Source organism: Chelonoidis abingdonii, chromosome 7 (assembly GCF_003597395.2).
Source record: "Chelonoidis abingdonii isolate Lonesome George chromosome 7, CheloAbing_2.0, whole genome shotgun sequence".
NCBI lineage: Eukaryota > Metazoa > Chordata > Testudines > Testudinidae > Chelonoidis > Chelonoidis abingdonii.
This window is the reverse complement of record NC_133775.1, coordinates 18413562-18434161: the sequence shown is the minus strand read 5'-3', so window position 1 is coordinate 18434161 and position 20600 is coordinate 18413562. Positions and strand designations below refer to the sequence as shown.

Below are 20600 nucleotides of genomic sequence, written 5' to 3'. Positions count from 1 at the left end.
ATGAAGTAGAGGCTCATGCATTGAGGTCCTAGGTTCAATCCCAGTGTTACATATAACCTAATTAACATATTACAACCAAGAGCTAATTTAATAGTATTTTACATTTTAGTCACTTATTTAGGCTGTTATATTAAGCCCATGCTGAGTTCTCTTACACTGGATCCTTATAAAATGGTGGATTTACTTTAAATGAGACCTACTGATTTTATAGCCCTTCTTGGTGTTGGCTATAGCTACATTCAAGATTTGCTCCTTTCACCTTGTACACAAAGATCATTTCCCTGTTGTTGGTACTATCGATATTTGTGCTCATACAGCACCTGATTGTTAAGGGTCCTGCCATCTGTCTGTGCGGATCCTGCTGCTGCGCATTAAATGCTTCATAGTGCACACATCGAAGTATACTATGGAACTTTTAGTGAGCAGCAGCATGGTTCACAAGGCCTGGCCATTTGGTGTGTAACAAGCGACTACAATGTAAATTCACACACAACCTTGCTATGCACTATGCTTCTAGCTCTATCATAGCTTACATTGTGCAACTTGATGAGGTAAGGGCCTGAGCTCAGGGGTATGGCTGCAGTGATGAGTTATTTTTGTTATGGCTGTAATGGGATCATGGACCATATAATTATCATGTTTTGGGGGGAAGGGTAGTTATTTCTGAGCATGCATAAATGAGACAAAATGTGCGAAGGGAGGATAATAACTGAACAAACTTTACTAAGTTAATGACACTGTCCTGTAAGGCTGCAAAAGGCCCTTTCAAAAGCAGGGGATTTGCATAGAAGTTGCTGGAACAAAACAGGCACTGAACTTAGCAAGGGCTATGTGCTTCCAATTCAGCTGCACCAGTGTGGAACAGATAGGTAGTGTTTCCTTAAAAAAAAGTAATTTAATTATTTCTCTGTTGACCTTCATACATTATGGGCTGGAATCGAGAGGTGCAGTTGGGTGACCACACAACTTCAGGACTGTAAGGGGGAAAAAATAAGAAAGAGGGAGACAAAGACAGCCATGGGAGTATGACACTTAAAAAGAAATCATTAAAATAACTCAGATATAGATTGTTTCCCCCTAACAAAATCATTTTTTGAATATTCAGGACTGTTTCTGTGATTTTTAAAATTTTAAAAGATTGGTTCTTCTGCTATACCAATTTTCTGCAAATTACAGCTCTATATCAAAATTTGTAATTTACCTTCCACGATACTTACCATTGTCAGAATTTTATGAAGTTCCGTGTGCAAAATATATCCATCATTATTTGTATCTACTTTTAAAAATGCTTTGAGCAGTTCTGTTTTTGTAGCTGGTTTTTCTTTTTTTAAGATGTTACAAAAATCATCAAAATTCAGTGTGGTGGTCTGGGAAGTCCAGTACTGATTAACCGTCTTCTGAGATGGATTTCTTCCAGCCTGTTGAAGCACTGCACAGTAAAATATAATATCAACTCTTCATTGACACTGACAGACAAAATAGATATGATTTTTTCAAACTATCCTGTAATCAGTTCATAGGTTAAGACAGGTTTTTTTTAATCCAATCAATCAAAGGCAAAAGTAGGCATGAATGATAAACCTTTGCTTAACTGCAGTAGCTGTGACATTGATGTTGACTCAATCCTGTGTTCCTGAAATAAATGCTACCATCCTGTGCACCTGCACTGGGAAGGAAGAGGGTGCAAGGCTATCCATACCAGGGGTAGCAGCATGAAGGTCAGAGAAGCCTAAGCCTCTGATGGGGTACTACAGTCCCACTGTACATGTTGGTGAGAATAGGCAGTGCCTTAGTTTCTTTCCCTCCCAATGCACTCAGTGGCATACTGGGGAAGTACACTGTGCCAGATACAGGCTGGGTCTAAGTGCTACTATAACTATGTGCTGCCTCATACACAGGGCTGTGGCAAAGCCACAATTTAGCCCTTAGGATCCAGTCAGCAGCTATCTCTTACTTGTGTATACAGAACCACTGAACTCAATGGGACTACTCACAAAAGTAAGACCTGCAAGATCAGACTCTCAATCAGGCAAAATATTCACTGACTTGAAAGGGAAATTCCTCTCTACTCCCCCAAGTAGTAACTCTGGGATTTGGCCCACTGTGTGTAATCCGCAGGCTACAATATAACAACCTGTTATTTGTAAAGCCACATATTCTGGGCTAGATCTATCTACTGACGTCAATGAGAGTCTTTCCGTTTCGTTTAATAGGAATTGGGTCAGGCTCTCAGTGTACAGCCTACCATAAATGAGCTGTAGAATTATTTCTCTACCAACCAAATAGTTCATATTATAAAACATGAATTTCAAATGTAAAAAGAAAAATAATTCCCAGTAAACTGTTAGATAGTAAAAAAATCAAATAAAATCAATAATAAAAAATAAAATAAAATAATAAAATAAAATAAATAAATAATAAAGCTGATAAAATGTCTGCAACAAGTCCCACTGCTCCTGTATATGGCAGTTGCAGAAGCTGGATTTGCTAGTTCTAGCTAGCTTCTGAAAAATCTTCACTTACATTAGGCTTTCATCAGTTTATAATGTGAAGAAGGTATTATCTTAAATTCAAGCTAAACTCAAATATGCTGTCTAGTTAGTAAGATGTCAAAACCCCTGACCCACTTTAGAGAATTAGATGGTTTAGGAGAACTCTCTAGGTAAGTCAGTTGTTTGCTTTTTATCCAGGTCTGTAATGTAATGTAAGTCTTTACCAGCTCAGAGCTGTTCAGTAGCCTATCTGAAATGAGTTAGTGGTATCATTACAATTCTTAGTGGGCCATATAAAGAAAGAATCTCCGAAGAACCCCTTTTCATAATTAGCACCTTTATTGCTAATCTAAAGTGTGACCCCCAAGAACCAAATGGGCACAGAATGGAGGCTCGTGAATATGGGATAGCTCGTGTCTTTATTCATGTACCTCTTGTACATTGATGTATACAGCAACTGTTTTGGCATTTCTGTTTCAAGGTCAGCTAAGGAAGGGCAATCATTCTCAATGTGTGTTGTTATGTGGATAACCCAGTCTTGTGGGCTGTCAATCTAGCACCCTTCATGAACTGATTATTCACTTGTATTTAAATAAATGTGTTTTGATAAATATACAGCAAGATGCTGCTACCTGTATCATTTATCATTCCAGGGAGATCAGTGATTGCTACAAACATATCTCCCAAGACCATATTTTTGAAAGATTGTTTAGACCGCATCTTTTATTTATGTTTCTTTAACTGGATTCTGCTAAATACCTGAGTAATAAGATAGGACATTAGATTATAGTACATTCAGTGAGCAACTACGACTCCTCTAAGGTTTTGTCGGAGCAGGCTCTAAACTAATAGCATAGTTTGTGTTATTAACCAAACATCATGTAACCACAGATGCTTCAATATTGACACCACTGATTTGATTCTTTGCCAGGATTTACGCTAAGCTTTTACATAAGCCTATAATGACTCTTAACATTTACAAGTTTAAAAGGGGAAAAACCTTCAGGCTCCCAGTCTTCTCAGAGCTGTGTGTGAACTAGTAACTGCCCTTTCTTAGCTGACCTTGAAACAGAAATGCCTAAACACTTGCTATGTGCCCAAGTAACATATGGATAGAGATGAAAGGCACAGCACATATAAAAAAGAGATGACATTTGTTCACACCACTCTTATTTTAAAGCCATCATTAGGATGTTATACAGGGGCTTCTGTCTTAACCCTGACAGTCTGCAGAAGACTGAGTCATATGCTGAAAGAGTATGCTTGTTAGAGAATGGTATTTCAAGTACTGGTATTTGGAGAGAAGCTGTCAGTCTGAAACCATCAGATTTACATGCTAACTGGCTTCCTGGTAAAAAGCTCACATGATGTAAGTATGGACGAAGATTAAAGAGAATGAAAGTCTGGAGATAATGAATTTTATGCTAAGGAAAAGAGGAGTACAGTGCCCTTAAATATTATGACTGACCATAGTGTGTCAGAATGCTTTACTATTTACTTTTTGTTTGCTCTGTGATTACATAACCTCTGTGGTTTTCTACAAAGAGGCCATTCCCTGACACCATAATCTACTATTGATAAACCCTTAGCAAGCTACACGGCAGCATTGCCAATTCCAAGTGTTCAAAAATCATATTAGCTTCAAAATCATGAGGGTTTTTAAAAAAAAATATAGATTTGGGTTCTTTTTATATGCCTCCTGGCTTTTAGCCTTTTTATGGCTCATGTTTTCAAGCTTTTCTCTGCAATCATGAGGCCTAAAAACTTTTATAAGGAAAAAAAAAGGAAGCTAAGTTTTTCTCTTAACCATAGGACTCCAGGTGCTGGGGCTTTAAGAAAAAACACCAAATACTGTGATATATGATAAACTTGCAAAAATTGAAAGCACTGAAGCTTAACTGATTTCTAGATGGAACTGTGAAAGCTATTCCAAATATTCATTTAACAGAATAACTAATTAAAACATTTTAAGTAAACCAATTCCCAGCCCCTAGCCCAACTTAGAAACCATTTTTTTCACTAACTTACTGCGTAAATTGGTTGTTTTCATAGTTCCACCCAATTAGCTGTGGAATTTTGAGTTATTTTTGTAGACTTTTTCTAAGCATCATAATTTTCAATCAAGTAATTATACTTACTACTACTAACTGCATTTACCAAACCAAAAAGATATATTGTTGAACTGTTGCAGATTGTCACCTAATCACACAATGAAGTAGAATAATATTAGGGCTGTTAAGCGATTTAAAAAAATTAATCGCGATTAATCGCACTGTTAAACAATAATAGAATACTATTTATTTAAATATTTTTGGATGCTTTCTACATTTTCAAATATATTGATTTCAATTACAACACAGAATACAAAGTGTACAGTGCGCACTTTATATTTAATTTTTGATTATGAGTATTTGCACTGTCAAAACCCAAAAGAAATAGTATTTTCAATTTACCTAATACAAGTACTGTAGTGCAATCTCTTTATCGTGAAAGTTGAACTTACAAATGTAGAATTATATAAAAAAGACCTGCATTCAAAAATAAAACAATGTAAAATTTTAGAGTCTGCAAGTCCCCTCAGTCCTACCTCTTGTTCAGCCAATCACTTTCAGACAAACAAGTTTGTTTACATTTGCAGGAGATAATGTTGCCCACTTTTTGTTTACAATGTCACCTGAAAGTGAGACCTGTAAAAATGATAAACAAAAGAAACAGTATATGTCCTCTGGAATGGTGGCTGAAACATGAAAGGACATATGAATCTTTCGCACATCTGGCACGTAAATATCTTGCAAGGTTGGCTACAACAGTCAGCTACAAATGCCTGTTCTCACTTTCTGGTGACACTGTAAATAAGAAGATGGCAGCATTATCTTCTGTAACTGTAAACAAACTTATTTGTCTTAGTGATTGTCTGAACAAGAAATAGGACTGAGTGGACTTGTAGGCTCCGAAGTTTTACATTGTTTTGTTTTTGAGTGCAGTTATATAACAAAAAAATGCTATATTTGTAAGTTGCACTTTCACAACAAAGATTGCACTACAGTACTTGCATGAGGTTAATTGACAAATACTATTTCTTTTGTTTGTTATTTTTACAGTGCAAATATTTGTAATCAAAAATAGTATACACTTTGATTTCAATTACAACACAGAATAAAATACATATGAAAATGTAGAAAAACATCCAAAATATTTAATAAATTTCAATTGGTATTCTATTTTTTAACAGTGCGAATAAAGATGCGATTAATCGCGATTAATTTTTTAATTGCATTTAATTTTTTTGAAGTAGTCGCATGAGTTAACTGCGATTAATCGACAGCCCAAAATAATACTGATAAAAGAATAAAACATCTGTCTTGAAATTTAGGAAATTGAGAAGTGCTTTAACTTAAGGTACATTTATATTTTTTTTAAATTAATGTACGTAGTTCTTATGAAACGCTGAAGTCATTCATTTATGCACAAAACACATTCAGCATAGGCAGGGAAAGATTTTCATATACCACATAGTCAGTGTTTCTCAACCCTGATCTGGGGGACCATGACTCAGTGTGAAAGGGGAGGTCCATCTCTCATTAACAACTTTTCTGATGAGACTGCAAACCACTGTGCCAATTAATGCCAGTTGCCATGGTGATTTTCTGTGCTAGGGACACTTGTCCACTAGAAACTGAACTGAGAATAACTCATTGTAATTTATCACTTGTTGGAGAGAGGAAAACACTTTATTGCAAAATGTCACCACCACAAAGCAGTATCCAGGCCCACCTTAAGTAGGCAACGATGCCACCATTAAATGTGCTGCTGTTAAATAACTCACTTAGCCCCTCCAATAGCTGACAGGTGGTATTGACTTTTGCTCATTAGAGGTAAAAGGCTCTGTATATCGTTGTCACTTCAACAAACCATCCAATACCTAGTAATATAGATTAAGAATTTGAGGAAAATGAAAAATATTGAGATAAAGTACTTTCTGTAAACTATTTGAAAAACTATGATATATTTTATAATAGGTATAAACTTTGGAAGTGTCTTTATAGATACAGCCACTGATGCTTGAAAACCCAAACCCCACCAAGAACTGCCTGAATCCTTAAAAGAAGCTATTGTGACGAAGCTCCATTACGCGCTGGGGTATTTCCACCAGTGAAATGCTGGCTGTCGGTTTGAAAACCAACTATTGTAATCTTCACACACAAAACTCAAGTAAAGAAAATTATCTCCTACTCATTACCTAAACAGAGTTGTTCTTTTGATTTAATATTTTCTAAGCTGCTTTTAAAAACAGCTAAGTAGGCTGCTCTGCAGTTCATATAAAAGGTCTCCTCTTCAGAATACTGCGATTTCTTTGCTTGAGAACTTTCTGAGAATATGGTTTTCTCACAGGAAAGGGATGCATTACTTCCAGGACTGCTGGCCATTCTGCGAATAATACAAACATATTTAAAGTCTTTTGCTTTTGCTTTCATAGTGCGTAAGTATGTCTCTGTTCTGTCCCCTCACACACAGATTCAATTAAACTCTCTTTGAATCTGTTTCTCTGCTGTAAAATGGGGATAATGCTTCTTAACTGCCTTTGTAAAGTGCTTTGAGATCCATGAATTTAAACTATGTAAGTGCTAAGTATTACTCATTATTATTTATTTATCTACACTGAATGCAAACACAGTAGCAAATTTTCCAAGATATCATATGAGGTGATGCATCCTTAGCCAAAATTAGAATTAAGCCTCTAGGGATTGTCTACACTATACTTTTTTCCTAAAATGTCCTACTGTTGCTATCACTGGCTCAACTCATCTGCAAATAGCAACAGTGGGAGCACTTGTATGGACAAGCTACTAGAGTCCTCTGGTGTTTTAACCACTGTTGTCTAGGCTTGCTGTGGGCAGAGTTATTCAGAACAGTGGTAAAAAAAAAAAAAAAACTCTGGCAGGCCAGCAGCCACCTCGTCCACACTGGCACTCTCATTATTAGTGCTACTGGTTGGACTACATCCACCTTGATCCAATTGGTCCTGTCAACACTGGTTGTCCACTTGTGAGGTAACTCCCTTCTTTTCACATAATGCCTACATCTGTCATTTTCACTCCATGCATCTGAAGAAGTGAGGTTTTTTACTCGTGAAAGCTTATGCCCAAATAAATCTGTTAGTCTTTAAGGTGCCACCAGAATCCTTGTTGTTTTTGTGGATACAGACTAACACGGCTACTCCCTGATACTTGAGTTTTCGGAGCTGATCAGAACTTTAGCCACAGAGATACAGAGGTCATACAAAGTGATCAGGGCAGAGTCTTTAAGCTCAGAGTCTGACAGACCTAAGCGACACTGCACAGGTGTAAGGGTAACATCAAGAGGCCCCAACCAGGGATGAACCCCCACAATTATGTTAGGTGCCATACAAACAGAGTAAGACACAGTCTTAGACTCAAAAAGCTAACAGATTTAACACAAAATTCAACATGTAGGTGTAACATGTATTTGGAAAGGTCGGGGAACACTGTGATAAAATAAGATAGGTTTCAGAGTGGTAGCCGTTTTAGTCTGTATCAGCAAAAACAACGAGGAGTCCTTGTTGCACTTTGGTTTTAGCCCATGAAAGCTTATGCCCAAATAAATTTGTTAGTCTCTAAAGTAATAAGGTAAGTGCTGTAATTAAATGTACGTGCTAAAAGTCCTCATGTATAGCATATGTGTTGGCTTTTTTGCAAGCTTCTTATTACTAGAGACTTGCTATATCTGGAGACATATTTAGTAAGATTGAAAGATTATACTTTGTTGTTTTTATTGCTGGATTTGACTCATCCTCCCAAATCTGAAAATCCAGCAGATTTAGAAACCAGTAGGCTGATCAGTTCCACACTGTTTCAGCAGGGAAAATCTACTGGAAAAAATCTTTTTTCTATTCAAGGTAAAAAAAAATTAAGTTAATAAAGTAATTTCTCTGGCTTAAAGCCCATATTTAGAAGAATTTTTTTCCTAGCTATAATTTCCTTAAAAGCATTGTCTAACAGTGGAAACACTGTCAAAATTTTACATATCTATCCTTTAAACACGTAAAGTTAAGCATATCCATTCAAATCAATAGAACTATTTGGATGCTTAAAATTAAGCATGGTATAAGTGTTTGCAGCATTTAGGACCTTAAACTACAATACCACCACAAAACTGCACAAAACAAAGTGGGGGAAAATCCCGATTTTTTTTCAATAATTCAAATAATTCAAGACAATAACACCTTTTGCTCATAAACAGCAGTGAACTTTAACAGTGGTTTTCTTCTTTACCAAAGGTGATTAAGGTTTTTAGAAGGCCATCACAGAGGGACACTAAATTATGCTGTACTGTTGGCCTAACAGCCTCTAACATTATTTTACCCAGCGTTGACTTCTGAAAATATATTCCCGTATAATAAATTGAATATCTCAAGTTCAACAACAAGATAACGGCATAGGTAGGGTCCCCTTCAGGACTCATTGGATTCTTACTCAGGAGAGCTAAATCACTCACACATTCCTGAGTTATACAGGTCTTTTCCACTTGGGAAAGAAAGATAATAATCGCTTATCATGGATGAAGTACCCTATTTATAATACACAGACCGCCTGCCTGACACTTTCATATTACACTGGCATTAGAAGGACCCCACAGGGACACAGTGATGCAGTCTGGTACTGCAAACGGGTGTCACTATAATTAAGCACCAGTTACACTCACAAAATGGAAGTGGGTTAAAGTCAAGGAGGAAAAGGAGAATAAATGTTAATTTTCCAGTAACTAGCTTTATAAAATATGAACTGTTGTTTATGCCCTTCAGCCCAATCATTACCAACCGATTTATTATTTGTGCAGCAGGTGGTGCTGCCAATGTTATTTGAAGTCTAGTGTGCAATAGTTTTCCAAGGGAACTGGTGGAAGCTCCATGGCTTGGGTCATTAAAATCTCAACTGGACAGATGATGAAGCACGAACACATATATACAGTAAGGAACAACTTTGCATTGGAGGAAAGGAGAGGGACTAGATGATCTAACAGTTCTCCCCAAGATTCTTGAGAAAAGAAGCCTGAGGTGGGAGCTGATAACAGCCTTCAACTATGTTAAAGGCTGTTACAAAGATGACGGTGATCAATTGTCCTCCGGGTCCACCAAAGGTTAGACAAGTAGTAATCAGTCTAATCTGCAGCAAGCGAGATTTAGGTTGGATATTAGGATAAACTTTCTAATTACAAGTAGGGTGACCAGATGTCTTTGGTCGGGACGCAGTTTGTCCCAATATTTTGCTCCGCCAGCAGCACTGTTTTTTTTTTTGGCTCCGCCAGCAGCACTCAGCTTTTTTTTTTTTGCTCCGCTGGCGGACCCCCAACCCCCATATGTCCTGATATTTTCTTCATCTCATCTGGTCACCCTAATTACAAGGGTAGTTAAGCGTTGGAATAGGCTTCCAACGGAGGTTGTGGCGTCCCCATCCCTGGAGGTTTTTAAGAACAGGTTGGACAAACACCTGTCAGGGATGGTCTAGGTTTACTTTTTCCTGCCTCAGGGCTACATGACCTCTCCAAGCCCTTTCCAGCTCTACATTTCTATGATGAGTTCTGTGATCAAAATTCTAGTTTCTACCATTTCGTCACAGCAAAGGCAAACCTCGCTGGTCTCATTTGACAGCAAGAAGCTCTCTCTCTTACAACATTATTTTAAGCCACTTCCTAAACATCTCCCCTTCTGCTCACAGAATCCTGATTCTGTGTGTTTCAGTGAGATTTCAAACCTAGTTTAGGGCAATTTAACCCTCCAGATTACATCCCACCTGGTTTCCCCTGTGAGCTCTAAGACACTAGCACAGTGGTTCTCAAACTCTTGTACTGGTGGTGACCCCTTTCACATAGCAAGCCTCTGAGTGTAACCCCCCTCCCCATAAATAAAAACAAAAACACTGTTTTTGTATATTTAACACCATTATACAGGCTGGAGGCAAAGCGAGGCTGACAGATTGTAAACCCCCCATGTAATAACCTCCCCTGGGACCCCCTGCCTTAGCAGCACTCGGCTACTGAGGCTGTTGCCCACAGGCAGGGGCGGACGCGTTCTCTTTCCAGCTGAGGTGATTATGCTCCCGTCTCCCGATTTGCTTTGTAAACGAACATGCCCAGACCCTAAACGGGAGCGCGAAGGGCCGGGGGCTCCCACAGAGACGGCGCATAGGAAGGGGCAGAGAGCAGAAAGCGTGGGGGGATGGAGTGACCCCTCCTGTGCTGACCTGGGGGGGGGGCGGCTCCTTTTCTCGTCCCTTGCCCCGGCCTGGGCCCGCCGCCGTGCGCCCTCCGCCTCTGTGCGTCGGGTACGGGCCGCCCCCGTTCTGAACGGAACCGGCCGCCTCCTCTGGATGGTGTTTCCAACCGGTGGGGTTTGGGTGGGACACGGCGGGCGGGAACCGAGAAGTCCGCGGAGTGGTTCCCAGCGCTGCCATCATGCCGTAGGTAGCGGGCACGGGGGCAGGGCAGCCGGCGTGGGGGCCTTGGTGGTGAGAAGGGGGCAGGTGTTGGGGGCAACCGGTCAGAGCTGTGGGGCAGGCGCTGAGGGCGAGACGGGACAAGAGCTGGGGACAGGGTGTGGGGGTCAGGGGATAAGAGCTGGGGGGCAGGCGCTGAGGTGGGGGGACAAGAGCTGGGGACAGGGTCTGAGGCGAGGGGACAAGAGCCGGGGGGCGGACGCTGGGAGACAAGGACGCTGACTTGAAGTCGAGCCTTAATGCCCTTCCATCTGCCCGTCAGCTTGGAAAGGGCTGTACAGGCTGTGGCCAAAACGTTCAAACTTGGCTGCTTAAAGTTCCCAGCTAAATAAGCTGCCCCTTTGTGGGGAGGGTTCCCCTAGAGTCGCTGAGCCCCTCACAGATGTCAGTGTGTGTGAAGACACTTTCAGATTTGGGTGCCTTAAATTCGGCACCTGAATAGGCTGTCATTCCCTGTAGCACCCCCAGCAGTTAAATGAGTCCTCAGCGCCTTGGAGAAGCAGGTTACTATTTAAGTGCTTAAAGCTAAGCTACCCCAATTTGAAAATGTTAAGTGTTTCTACATAGAGTGCCACCAAAATTCAGCCATGACGACTGCTCCCAGCCCACATCTCACTGCACAGTAGCAGGGGTGGAAAAGGAGATTCAGAACACCAGAGCAAATCCCTTACTTCAGGGGTTCTCAAACTGGGGGTCTGGACCCCTCAGGGGGTCGTGAGGTTATTACCTGGGGAGGTTGCGTGCTGTCAGCCTCTACCCCAAACCCCACTTTGCATCCAGCATTTATAATGGTGTTTAATATATAAAAAATGTTTTTAATTTATATGGGGGGAGGGGTCGTACTCAAAGGTATACTATGTGAAAGGGGTCACCAGTACAAAAGTTTGAGAACCACTGCCTTACTTGGAAAGTGTGTGGGTTATTTTGTGTCAATGTGGAGTAGACATAAAACATAGTTAAACCATTCTGCCACAATAAACAGGAATCTTTGAATTTGTATTTGACTAATGTTTTCCTACAAATATCAGTTTTGTATATAATGTTTTAAGGCAAGGCTATTTTAGTAGGGGTGTCTTACTGTGACATCAGAATGCATTGAGGGTGAAAATTTTATAACCCACATTTGTACAAAAAGATGAAATACAGATTTCCTCAGTTTAAATGCTGTTTTCACACTGGTATTCAGGTTGGAAACTAAATAAAAGATTCTTTTTTGAGTGTATGTTTTTGTATTTCCACTAACAATGAGAGAGGTATATTCAAATTAAAAATATAACTTCCTTATTAAAATCTTCATGCTGTCATTACTTAGAATAGGATTATGGTATCATGCAGTGCTTCTCAACCCACGGTCTAATTAGCACACACCTGCGGCCCACCTCAGCTGTCTGCTAAAGGCTGGTCTGCAGAGTTCCCGACTGCCCAGTATGGTTGCAGCCGGGCAGCTACCTGGCCCCGCAATGTCCGGGGTTCGGGTCGGGCAGCTGCCCAGCACTGCGTTGCGGGGGTCCATGGTATGTAGCCCGTGATGATAAGTTGAGAACCACTGATATAGTGGCCTTGAGGCTTGTGATTCAATCAGTGATCTCATGTGTGACTCTTTATACTTAGTTCCTTGCAATACTAATTACCTACCATACCAGGTTTTTGTAAAACTTAATGTTTTTCTATAAAGTGAGTTAGAAAATAGTAAGATTGAAAGTGTGTGTCAGTGGAGTCTGTATAACACCCAAAAATACATTGTGATTTCCTCAGAATAAATTTTCCATGAAGAAATACAGCCACTTCATCATGCCATATACTTCATTTTTTACCACCTCATGCAAATACCTTTCCCCACTCATCTTCATTTTATTTCTTTTATAATGTACTTTAATACATGCAAAGTTTTAAAAAAAATCTTAGCTTACCAGGAGACTAAAATCTCACTTCCTTACCAAGGCTAGATGGTGAAACCCATATTCTCTCTGATGAGCAGTTACTGAAGTAATTAGGAGTACTTTTGTAAGTAAATGCTCACCAGTTTAGCAAGATACTCTCAGTCTGGCCTAAAGGGATTTTCCAATATGTTATAACAAACTATGGTTGCAACTTTTTTTTAGATTAGTAAATACATCTCTACCTCACTATAAAGCGGCCCACTATAACATGGGTTCACGTATAGCGCAGTAGCAGTGGGGCTCCGGTGGTGCTTAAAAGGGTCCGGGGTTCTGGCTGCTGCGGGGAGCCCTGGGCCCTTTAAATCACTGCTGGAGCCCTGCTGCCGCTACTCCGGGGCTGCGGCAGTGGGGCTCTACCAACACTTTAAAGGGTCTGGGGCTCCGGCTGCTGCAGGGAGCCCCGGGCCCTTTAAAGCCTGCTGGAGCCCTGCCGCTGCTACCCCGGGGCTGTGGCAGCAGGGCTCACCGGCAATTTAAAGGGCCTGGGACTCCGGCTGCTGCGGGGAGCCCAGGGCCCTTTAAATCACCACTGGAGCTCTGCTGCTGCTACCCCGGGGCTGTGGCAGCGGGGCTTGCTGGCGATTTAAAGGGCTTGGGGCTCCCCACAGTGGCTGGAGCCCGGAGCTCTTTAAATCACGGCTGGAGCCCTGCCGTCCTACCCCGGTATAACAGGGTTTCAGCTATAACACGGTAGGGATTTTTGGCTCTCTATGACTGTGTTATAGCGGGGTAGAGGTGTATTATGTGTAAAGTACCAATTACCAGTATGCATATACTTACATAAACATTTAACACCATATACTGTGCACAATTAAGAAAACAAAATGAACTCTGTCACTGGAGATTTTGGATCAACTTGAGGGTAGGGGACTCAGGTAAATGAGCTCTTGTACACTGTAGCTTCATGTGCTTGGTTTTTCCTTCCTCTTCCCTACTTGTGCAGACTGACATTTACTACTCTCCTGGTGCTGTAGTAACTTTGTCCAGCCATGGGAGGAAGAGAGTTGGAACTAACAGAGGTGATGCTACTGCCCTCTCTATCGTAAAGTAGTGTGGGGTTCTCATTTCCACGGTTTAGATTGTGTTGAGTTTTCTCTCCTCTCCCCCATAGGCATCTTTTTAAATGTACATGGGAGGGAGGGAAGGAGATACCTGTGACCCAATGGGGCTCCTTTTTAATTTCCCAAATGAACTTTGTTTCAGAGCTTTTAGCCAAGGACAGTGGTTTGGACTTTAAGACTGCCAGTCTTACATGATCCTGATTGAATGATAGTTGATTAGTAATTTACCTGCCCCTCATTAGGGCATCAGGTGGGATAGAATCTAATGCTTTCACTGGAAAGAGCAAGGCTTAGATCACTAGTTCCCAAACTGGGGTTCATGAAATGTTACAGGGGGTTCTTGGGAAAAAATTCCCTAATGGCGGACAGAGCTGTCCCTAGGGACCCTGGGCATCACAGGGCCAGCAGCCTGGAGCCCTTGAACTGCCAAGAGCTAAGCAGATCAAAGCAAGCATATCTATTACACTGAAGAGATTTAAACTTCAAGACTCCTTATAAGAAATGGAAAGGGAGGTGGATATTTTTTGCTGTTGTTAAAATTAAATAGGCAGCTAATATTGTTTTTAAAATTATTATGAACAACAAATTTAAGCTTTGTTGTAATGTGTGTTGTTTGCTTGGACTGCTCAAGATCTGAAAGCTTGTGTAGGAGGAACTCTTTGAGTTGGCTTCTTAAATATCTTCATGCTGTTTCACATCTGGTGCTCCTTGATGAAACATATGAGCCTTGTGTATAACAGGTTTATTCAAAGTGTTACAAGCTACAAAAGTGAGATCTTGGAAGAGTGTTGCTGTTTTCATAATGTAATAAAAATACTGTAATGATAAATAATAAATAGTGTGTAATAAGCATGTCATAAAAACAAATTTTATATTTCCAAGATCACCGCTTTTATAATTTATACTCAGGTAAAGGAGAAAATCCCTGGAAATATTCATTTTTAGGAGGGGGTTCATGAGACTTGACATTCTAGTGAAAGGGGTTCCCAGATTGTTAAAGTTTGGAAACCACTGGCTTAGATGACCACAGAAGGCATTACGCAGCCCCTTCTGATGTAGAAGTACTTACCTGAGAATCTGCCTCTAAAGCTGCATAGCTCAAGGGGCTTATAGAGGTTCCACAGGCCAACAGAGGCAAATTTGTGCTGACTAGAACTCTTGCTTTACTCAATATCTGACAGATTTTAAATAACACGGGGCTGTCCATTCCACAACTTTTTCTCCGAGAAATTTCCCAAATCCCTGTAATTTAGGATTTCCATGTAGTTTTTCATTTGTCCTCATCATAAAGCTACCTCAGGTCCAGATTCTGCTGTACTTTGCTTCCAGCTCCTTTTGAAGTCCATCATAAAAACTTCCATCATAACATAGAATCAGAAATGTAGGGCTGGAAGGGATGCCTTAGTATAACATGCAAATACATTGGCCCCCAGAGCACCCTAGCCGAGAGAATGTATTAATGTATATAATGTTTTTCTGCTGCCACTGGGGTGGAAGATATAGTGGAGTCTGCATTCCTTAAGCAACATGGGTCACTATATTAAAACAAAAACAAAAAACCCACACACGTTGTAAAGAATTCCATCAAACTGTTACACCTTTGACTGTCTCTTGGCAAAAATCTGTTTTGTTTTTTTTTTAATATAGAAAATGTAAATCTTACATGTTTGGCTTTTTTAAATATAGTATTTTTCTGTTATCTTTTTAAAACACAGATAATTGTAAACCAGTGTTATCTCATACAATAATATTACATGAATAATATTTGAAAGATGCATTTGTAATTCATTTTTTGGATGCCTTCACATTTGAAACTCAGAAACAGTGCCACACTCTAAACAATGGTATATTTTAAATGAGGTCATCTTACTTGCTAATGAGTCAAAACTATCTTTTCCAAGGTGAAATCTGTGCAGTTACATTTTGAAGTAAAGTGCGTTTTCCAAAGCTTGTTTAATCCGAAATGAATGAGTAAAGTTCTTATAGAATGACTTTTTATAAATATTTTTATAATTTTCTGGTTACTTTATATAATGCTTTAAGCTATTGTTTAAGATTTAAGAAAGTACTTAAGTTGCAGTTGTCTCTGGGTAAAGTAGTCTTAATTTATGTTGACCTTTCTTTCCTTTGAGTATTTAGCCTGCATTCAATAAAATTTTGATGACTGCTCTTTAGAAGACAGCTGTACGATATAAGAATTATAAATATTCAGCTTTCCTTTCCTAGTGTTGTCATTAACAGCTGGTCATCCAGTTCAGCAGAGCAAATTTTGCAGAGAGAGATTGGCATGTTCCTGAATCAGTATAGTGAAGAAGACTAGAAAATAGTTTCTTATGGTTTGGGGACTTGTAAAGACATAGAGCATCTGTTCCCCAGTTAAGGCATAGTCTGGCAGCATTGAATCATGTTAAGAGCTAAAATGATGGGAAGAACTACCTTTTTCACCTTGCTGTATCCATGTTTAAATACTTAATACATTATTTCTACTAATGGCAAAATAATTGTAACATCTACCCAGAAGGTATGTAAGTTGGAGTGCACTTGTGTACAGTTATTTTAATTATTGATATTTTATATGAAAGAGACTAATACCTGTTTTTTAATATATAATCTTGGTTTGAACTGGTAAATACTGGAGAGGTGGATGTTTTTTAGTACAAACACTTGTGTTCCAGCTTCTAAAAAACAACCTTTTTGTCACATGTTCTTTGAATTAGTTAATAAATTTGCTGTACCTGAAATTACTTTCCCTAAAGTAGCATTTAATGCATAGAAAATTTAATGCATTCATAACTAGGAAAATATAATTCTTTTAAGACTACAGATAATGAATCTTATTACTAGACACTTTGTATCCGAAGGAATGTAAAACTTGTCTGTCTTTTGCTTGCAGAGTTAAGAGAGCACTGAAGTTGGAGACCCTTGCAAAAGAAAACGTAAGTACTATATTCAGTTTTGTGATTGAAATTATATGGAATTTATGTAAATACACAGCATTTCATTAGGGTTATGTTATAGCAGATTGGCTGACAGTCTATAAAAGTCTCACTAAGGAGAAGAAGTGATTACTAAAAATCTTTGGCATGAAATTATTGTTTTTTGTATACATTTCCTGTCAATAAGTAAAGTATTTATCTGCATGAAGAAATTGGCTATAACTGAAGAAATAGGCATATTTTTGGTTACCTTCTCTACTTGTCCAAGAGCTGAATGAATTAGGAGCCTTGTTGAAAGCATTTATTAGAAATTAGCTCCATAATTGTGGAAGCAAATGTTCTGCCATCTAATTGTACATGTAACAATATGGAATTATGATAATGCTATAATCTTCATATTATAAGCTGCAAAATTGAAATGAAAACATTAAAAGCATTTTTATGTCAAGGATATAATTACATCCCTCAGCTAATCTGGCATAATGAAACAATAAAATACTAACGCTGCAATAAATTTCACCCCAGTTATCACAATAAAAATAAAATTGTACTGTTGCTATTATTTTTTGTAAATGCAGCCATTGTATATTCCCAGTGCCAGCATATCATGACATATGTCGGTTTATTATCTACCCGTACCAACAGGGGGTGTTGCTACAAACACTAGAACGGAGGAGTTCATGAGAATGGTAGCCTTAAAGGGAAGGAAAATTAGTGGAAAAGTATATTAGAAAAAATAGCTGGTCAGTAAATGAGCCTCTGGTAAATCTCCACATGGCTATGTCATTTTAGAGAGATTTGTTTATATGTGATACATATTTAGGAGTCTCATTGGTATTTAGCAAAATAGAAACTTGCAATTTTAAAAATTTGCTGGATACTTTTTTATTTAAATAAAGGTGGCAAAATACCACAGTGGCACTAAAAAAAATCATTAGCAATTTAATTAGCAGTTTAGTGTACCATTACCCAACTTGTTCTGTGCAGAATGCAGCTGTGACTGTAATTTTGCATCTGTTTCTTGGGTCGGAGTAGCATTTTTGTGGATGAGTGGTCCAGCCTGAAATTAAACACAGTTTTTTTTTCTACCCTAAAGCTGTTATTTTTCTGAAATGGGAACAAAAGTGTTTTAACAGAGAATAATTGCATTTCAGACTAGACTCTCCTTCTGCAGCAAAATGACTATAATAAAAGTCCTTGTTTACATCAGCTTTTCAGAATATAATGGGTTAAAATATTCACTTGATGTCATTTAGATATTGGGGGGCTATCAACTGTAACATGATTATACAATAAAGTTTTCATTTATTTGGCACCTCTCCTCTTGCATAGATTGCATCCCCATCCCAATACTGCTGCTTCTCCTTTGTCTCCCAGAGCCATCTCCATGGCCATAAAATGCCAAACGTCTCCCACTATGCCCTCACCTGATGTGACCTCTGCTTTTTTATATAAAAAGTCAGGAATGAGTGGTTAAAACTGTGTAACATTGATATAACATCATAAGGATTTGCCCAGCTGTGCAACAGATCTGGACTTTCTTTCCCTGAAGAGAAACTCTGATTGCCACAGAGGTATTATCCTGATTGCCACAAAGGTTGTGTGCTGCAGTTAACTCTCTTCCCAGGTAGATTCTCAAAGGAGGCTTCCTGCATGTCCAGAAATATGGTGGCTGCAATGTCAGGCATTCAAGGTTAAACAGAGAGGGCTCCTTGAGGCTTTAGTGGGGTTGCACAGGATCTCCATATTGCAAAACAGTGGATGTAGGGTAGATGCCTAATGTACCATTGATATCGTTTTGTAACTAATGTTTCTCTGATAAACTGTCTTTACTGGCAGTAATGGGCTCAGTTCATCTTAATGTGGCAAAAGGTTAGCAGTAGTAGCCCAAGGTTTCCTACTAGGACAGGGGTTGTTTAAAATATTAATGAACTGTAAAAAAAAGGATGCAAAGATGATACACAATTATTAAATTTGCAGATGATACAAAATTATTTAGGCTACTCAAAACAATGGAGAAGATTGAGTAATTCAGAGGTATATAGGAAAGCTAGATGAATGAGCACCAAATCAAAATTCAGTGTTAATATGTACAAGATAATGCAAACTGGAAGAATGAGTTAGATCAACTCATAAAAATTGCTGTTTTATAAACTAACAGTAACTGCTCAGAAAAAAGCCCTATATATCACTGTGGGTAGTTCAGTGAAAACTCCAGCTCAGTCTGCAAAGGCGGTCAAAAAAAAAAAAAAAAAAAAGCAAACAAAATGTTAGAAAGCACTACTTAAAATATGAGGCTATTCTACAGAACAGTGTTCCATCATCTGACATTATATCCATTTCTAGTCACCCTGTTGAAAAAGGAAGTGCAGAAAGAGAATGAGTCCATATCCAGATAGTAAAATGATGAGAAGCATGGAAAGACTTTCCTATAAAGATAGATTAAAAGATTGGGACTGTTTAATTTAAGAAGATGAAGAAAAGGGGACAGGATAGAATGTTATTGGGAAGGTAAATTGAGCATTCTTATTTATCCTTTCACTATAATACAAGAGCAAGAGGACAGTCAATGAAATTGAAAGGCAGTATATTTAAAACTGAAAAGGATTTTTTTTTTCTTGTCCCGCACATAATTATCCTGTGGAACTCATAACCTCACTAACAGCTGTGGGCAAAGGACTTAGAAATAAATAGACATTAATATGCATAATGAGAATATTCATAAAAAGCTACACAGAGGAAAATATAGGGACATAAACCCATATGTGTCTGTCATAAACCAACCACTGATTGCCTGGAGTTAGGAAGAAACTTCTCCTGTGGGCAGGTTGCTATATAATTGACCATTAGGCATTTGGTACACACCCATCCTCCTTTTTTCATGGTTATTGTCTCTGTAGACTTGTGACAACAAGGATGCTCCTCATAAGAAAGTATCCTTGTCTGAAAAACTTTTAGAATCATGTAAATAAATAAATATTAACTAGTTGATAGTACACGTTATTCTACCCACTGCTGAAATGTAGCTGCTTCTCTAAAAGTAGCAGCACTGAATTCCCACATGGGGGAGGCAGGGAGCAGCAAAAGTGTCTTAAAGCCATCTCTGTGCCCTCCTGATCTTGGGCTACTTGAGGGCTGAAGAGGCCCCATGCATAACTTAGACTCAGCACTTTCTCCATAGACTTTTGTGTAGCAACCCTGCCCTCAAAACAACCCTCCTGCTCCCAGCCTTGTCCCAGTACAGCTCCTGTATCAGTGCATGCAAACGTTCCTGCACGGGGGAATTCTCCTCTGGCTGGGTCATGGGCTTTCAGGGTATGTCTACACTGCAGCTGGGAGTAAGACTCACAGCCCTGGTAGATGGACTTGAGGGGCTTTAGCTAGCATGCTAAAAATAGTCATGTGGACGTTGAAGCTCTGGTAGAGACTCAAACTAGCCACCTGAGCTCAAGTCTAGGGGATTGGGTGGGTTTGAGCTTGAGTGACTAGCTTGAGTCTCTGCTGGAGCCACAATGTTCATACAGCTGTTTTTAGCACGCTAGCACAAGTCTGTCTGCCTTGGCTGGGAGGTTCACACCCCGGTGCAGTCTAAACGTATCTCTGGAGACCTTTATGCTGCTCTGGCGCTTTGTTTCAAGGAGTCAGGGTGAGGTGAGGT

The 20600-nt window shown here is 39.3% G+C and overlaps 2 protein-coding genes across 4 annotated transcripts in view; one reads left to right on the top strand and one right to left on the bottom strand.

Annotated features, from left to right (window-relative positions):
• Positions 1 to 10872, bottom strand: part of EFCAB7 (EF-hand calcium binding domain 7) — a 42729-nt gene extending 31857 nt beyond the window's left edge. Inside the window, exons 1-3 of one of the 2 annotated variants that reach the window (XM_032795476.2) lie at positions 10754 to 10872; positions 6733 to 6920; positions 1218 to 1429 (exon numbers count right to left, since the gene is read on the bottom strand). In XM_032795476.2, coding sequence (XP_032651367.1) covers positions 1218 to 1429; positions 6733 to 6919 — 399 coding nt within the window. In that variant the 5' untranslated portion in view covers position 6920; positions 10754 to 10872. The remainder of the gene's footprint in view (positions 1 to 1217; positions 1430 to 6732; positions 6921 to 10753) is intronic. The other variant, XM_032795475.2, reaches the window with a different exon arrangement.
• Positions 10873 to 10883: 11 nt separating this feature from the next.
• Positions 10884 to 20600, top strand: part of ITGB3BP (integrin subunit beta 3 binding protein) — a 55809-nt gene continuing 46092 nt past the window's right edge. Inside the window, exons 1-2 of one of the 2 annotated variants that reach the window (XM_075067665.1) lie at positions 10884 to 10969; positions 16900 to 16942. In XM_075067665.1, the coding sequence (XP_074923766.1) occupies positions 10965 to 10969; positions 16900 to 16942 (48 nt within the window). In that variant the 5' untranslated portion in view covers positions 10884 to 10964. The remainder of the gene's footprint in view (positions 10970 to 16899; positions 16943 to 20600) is intronic. The other variant, XM_032795484.2, reaches the window with a different exon arrangement.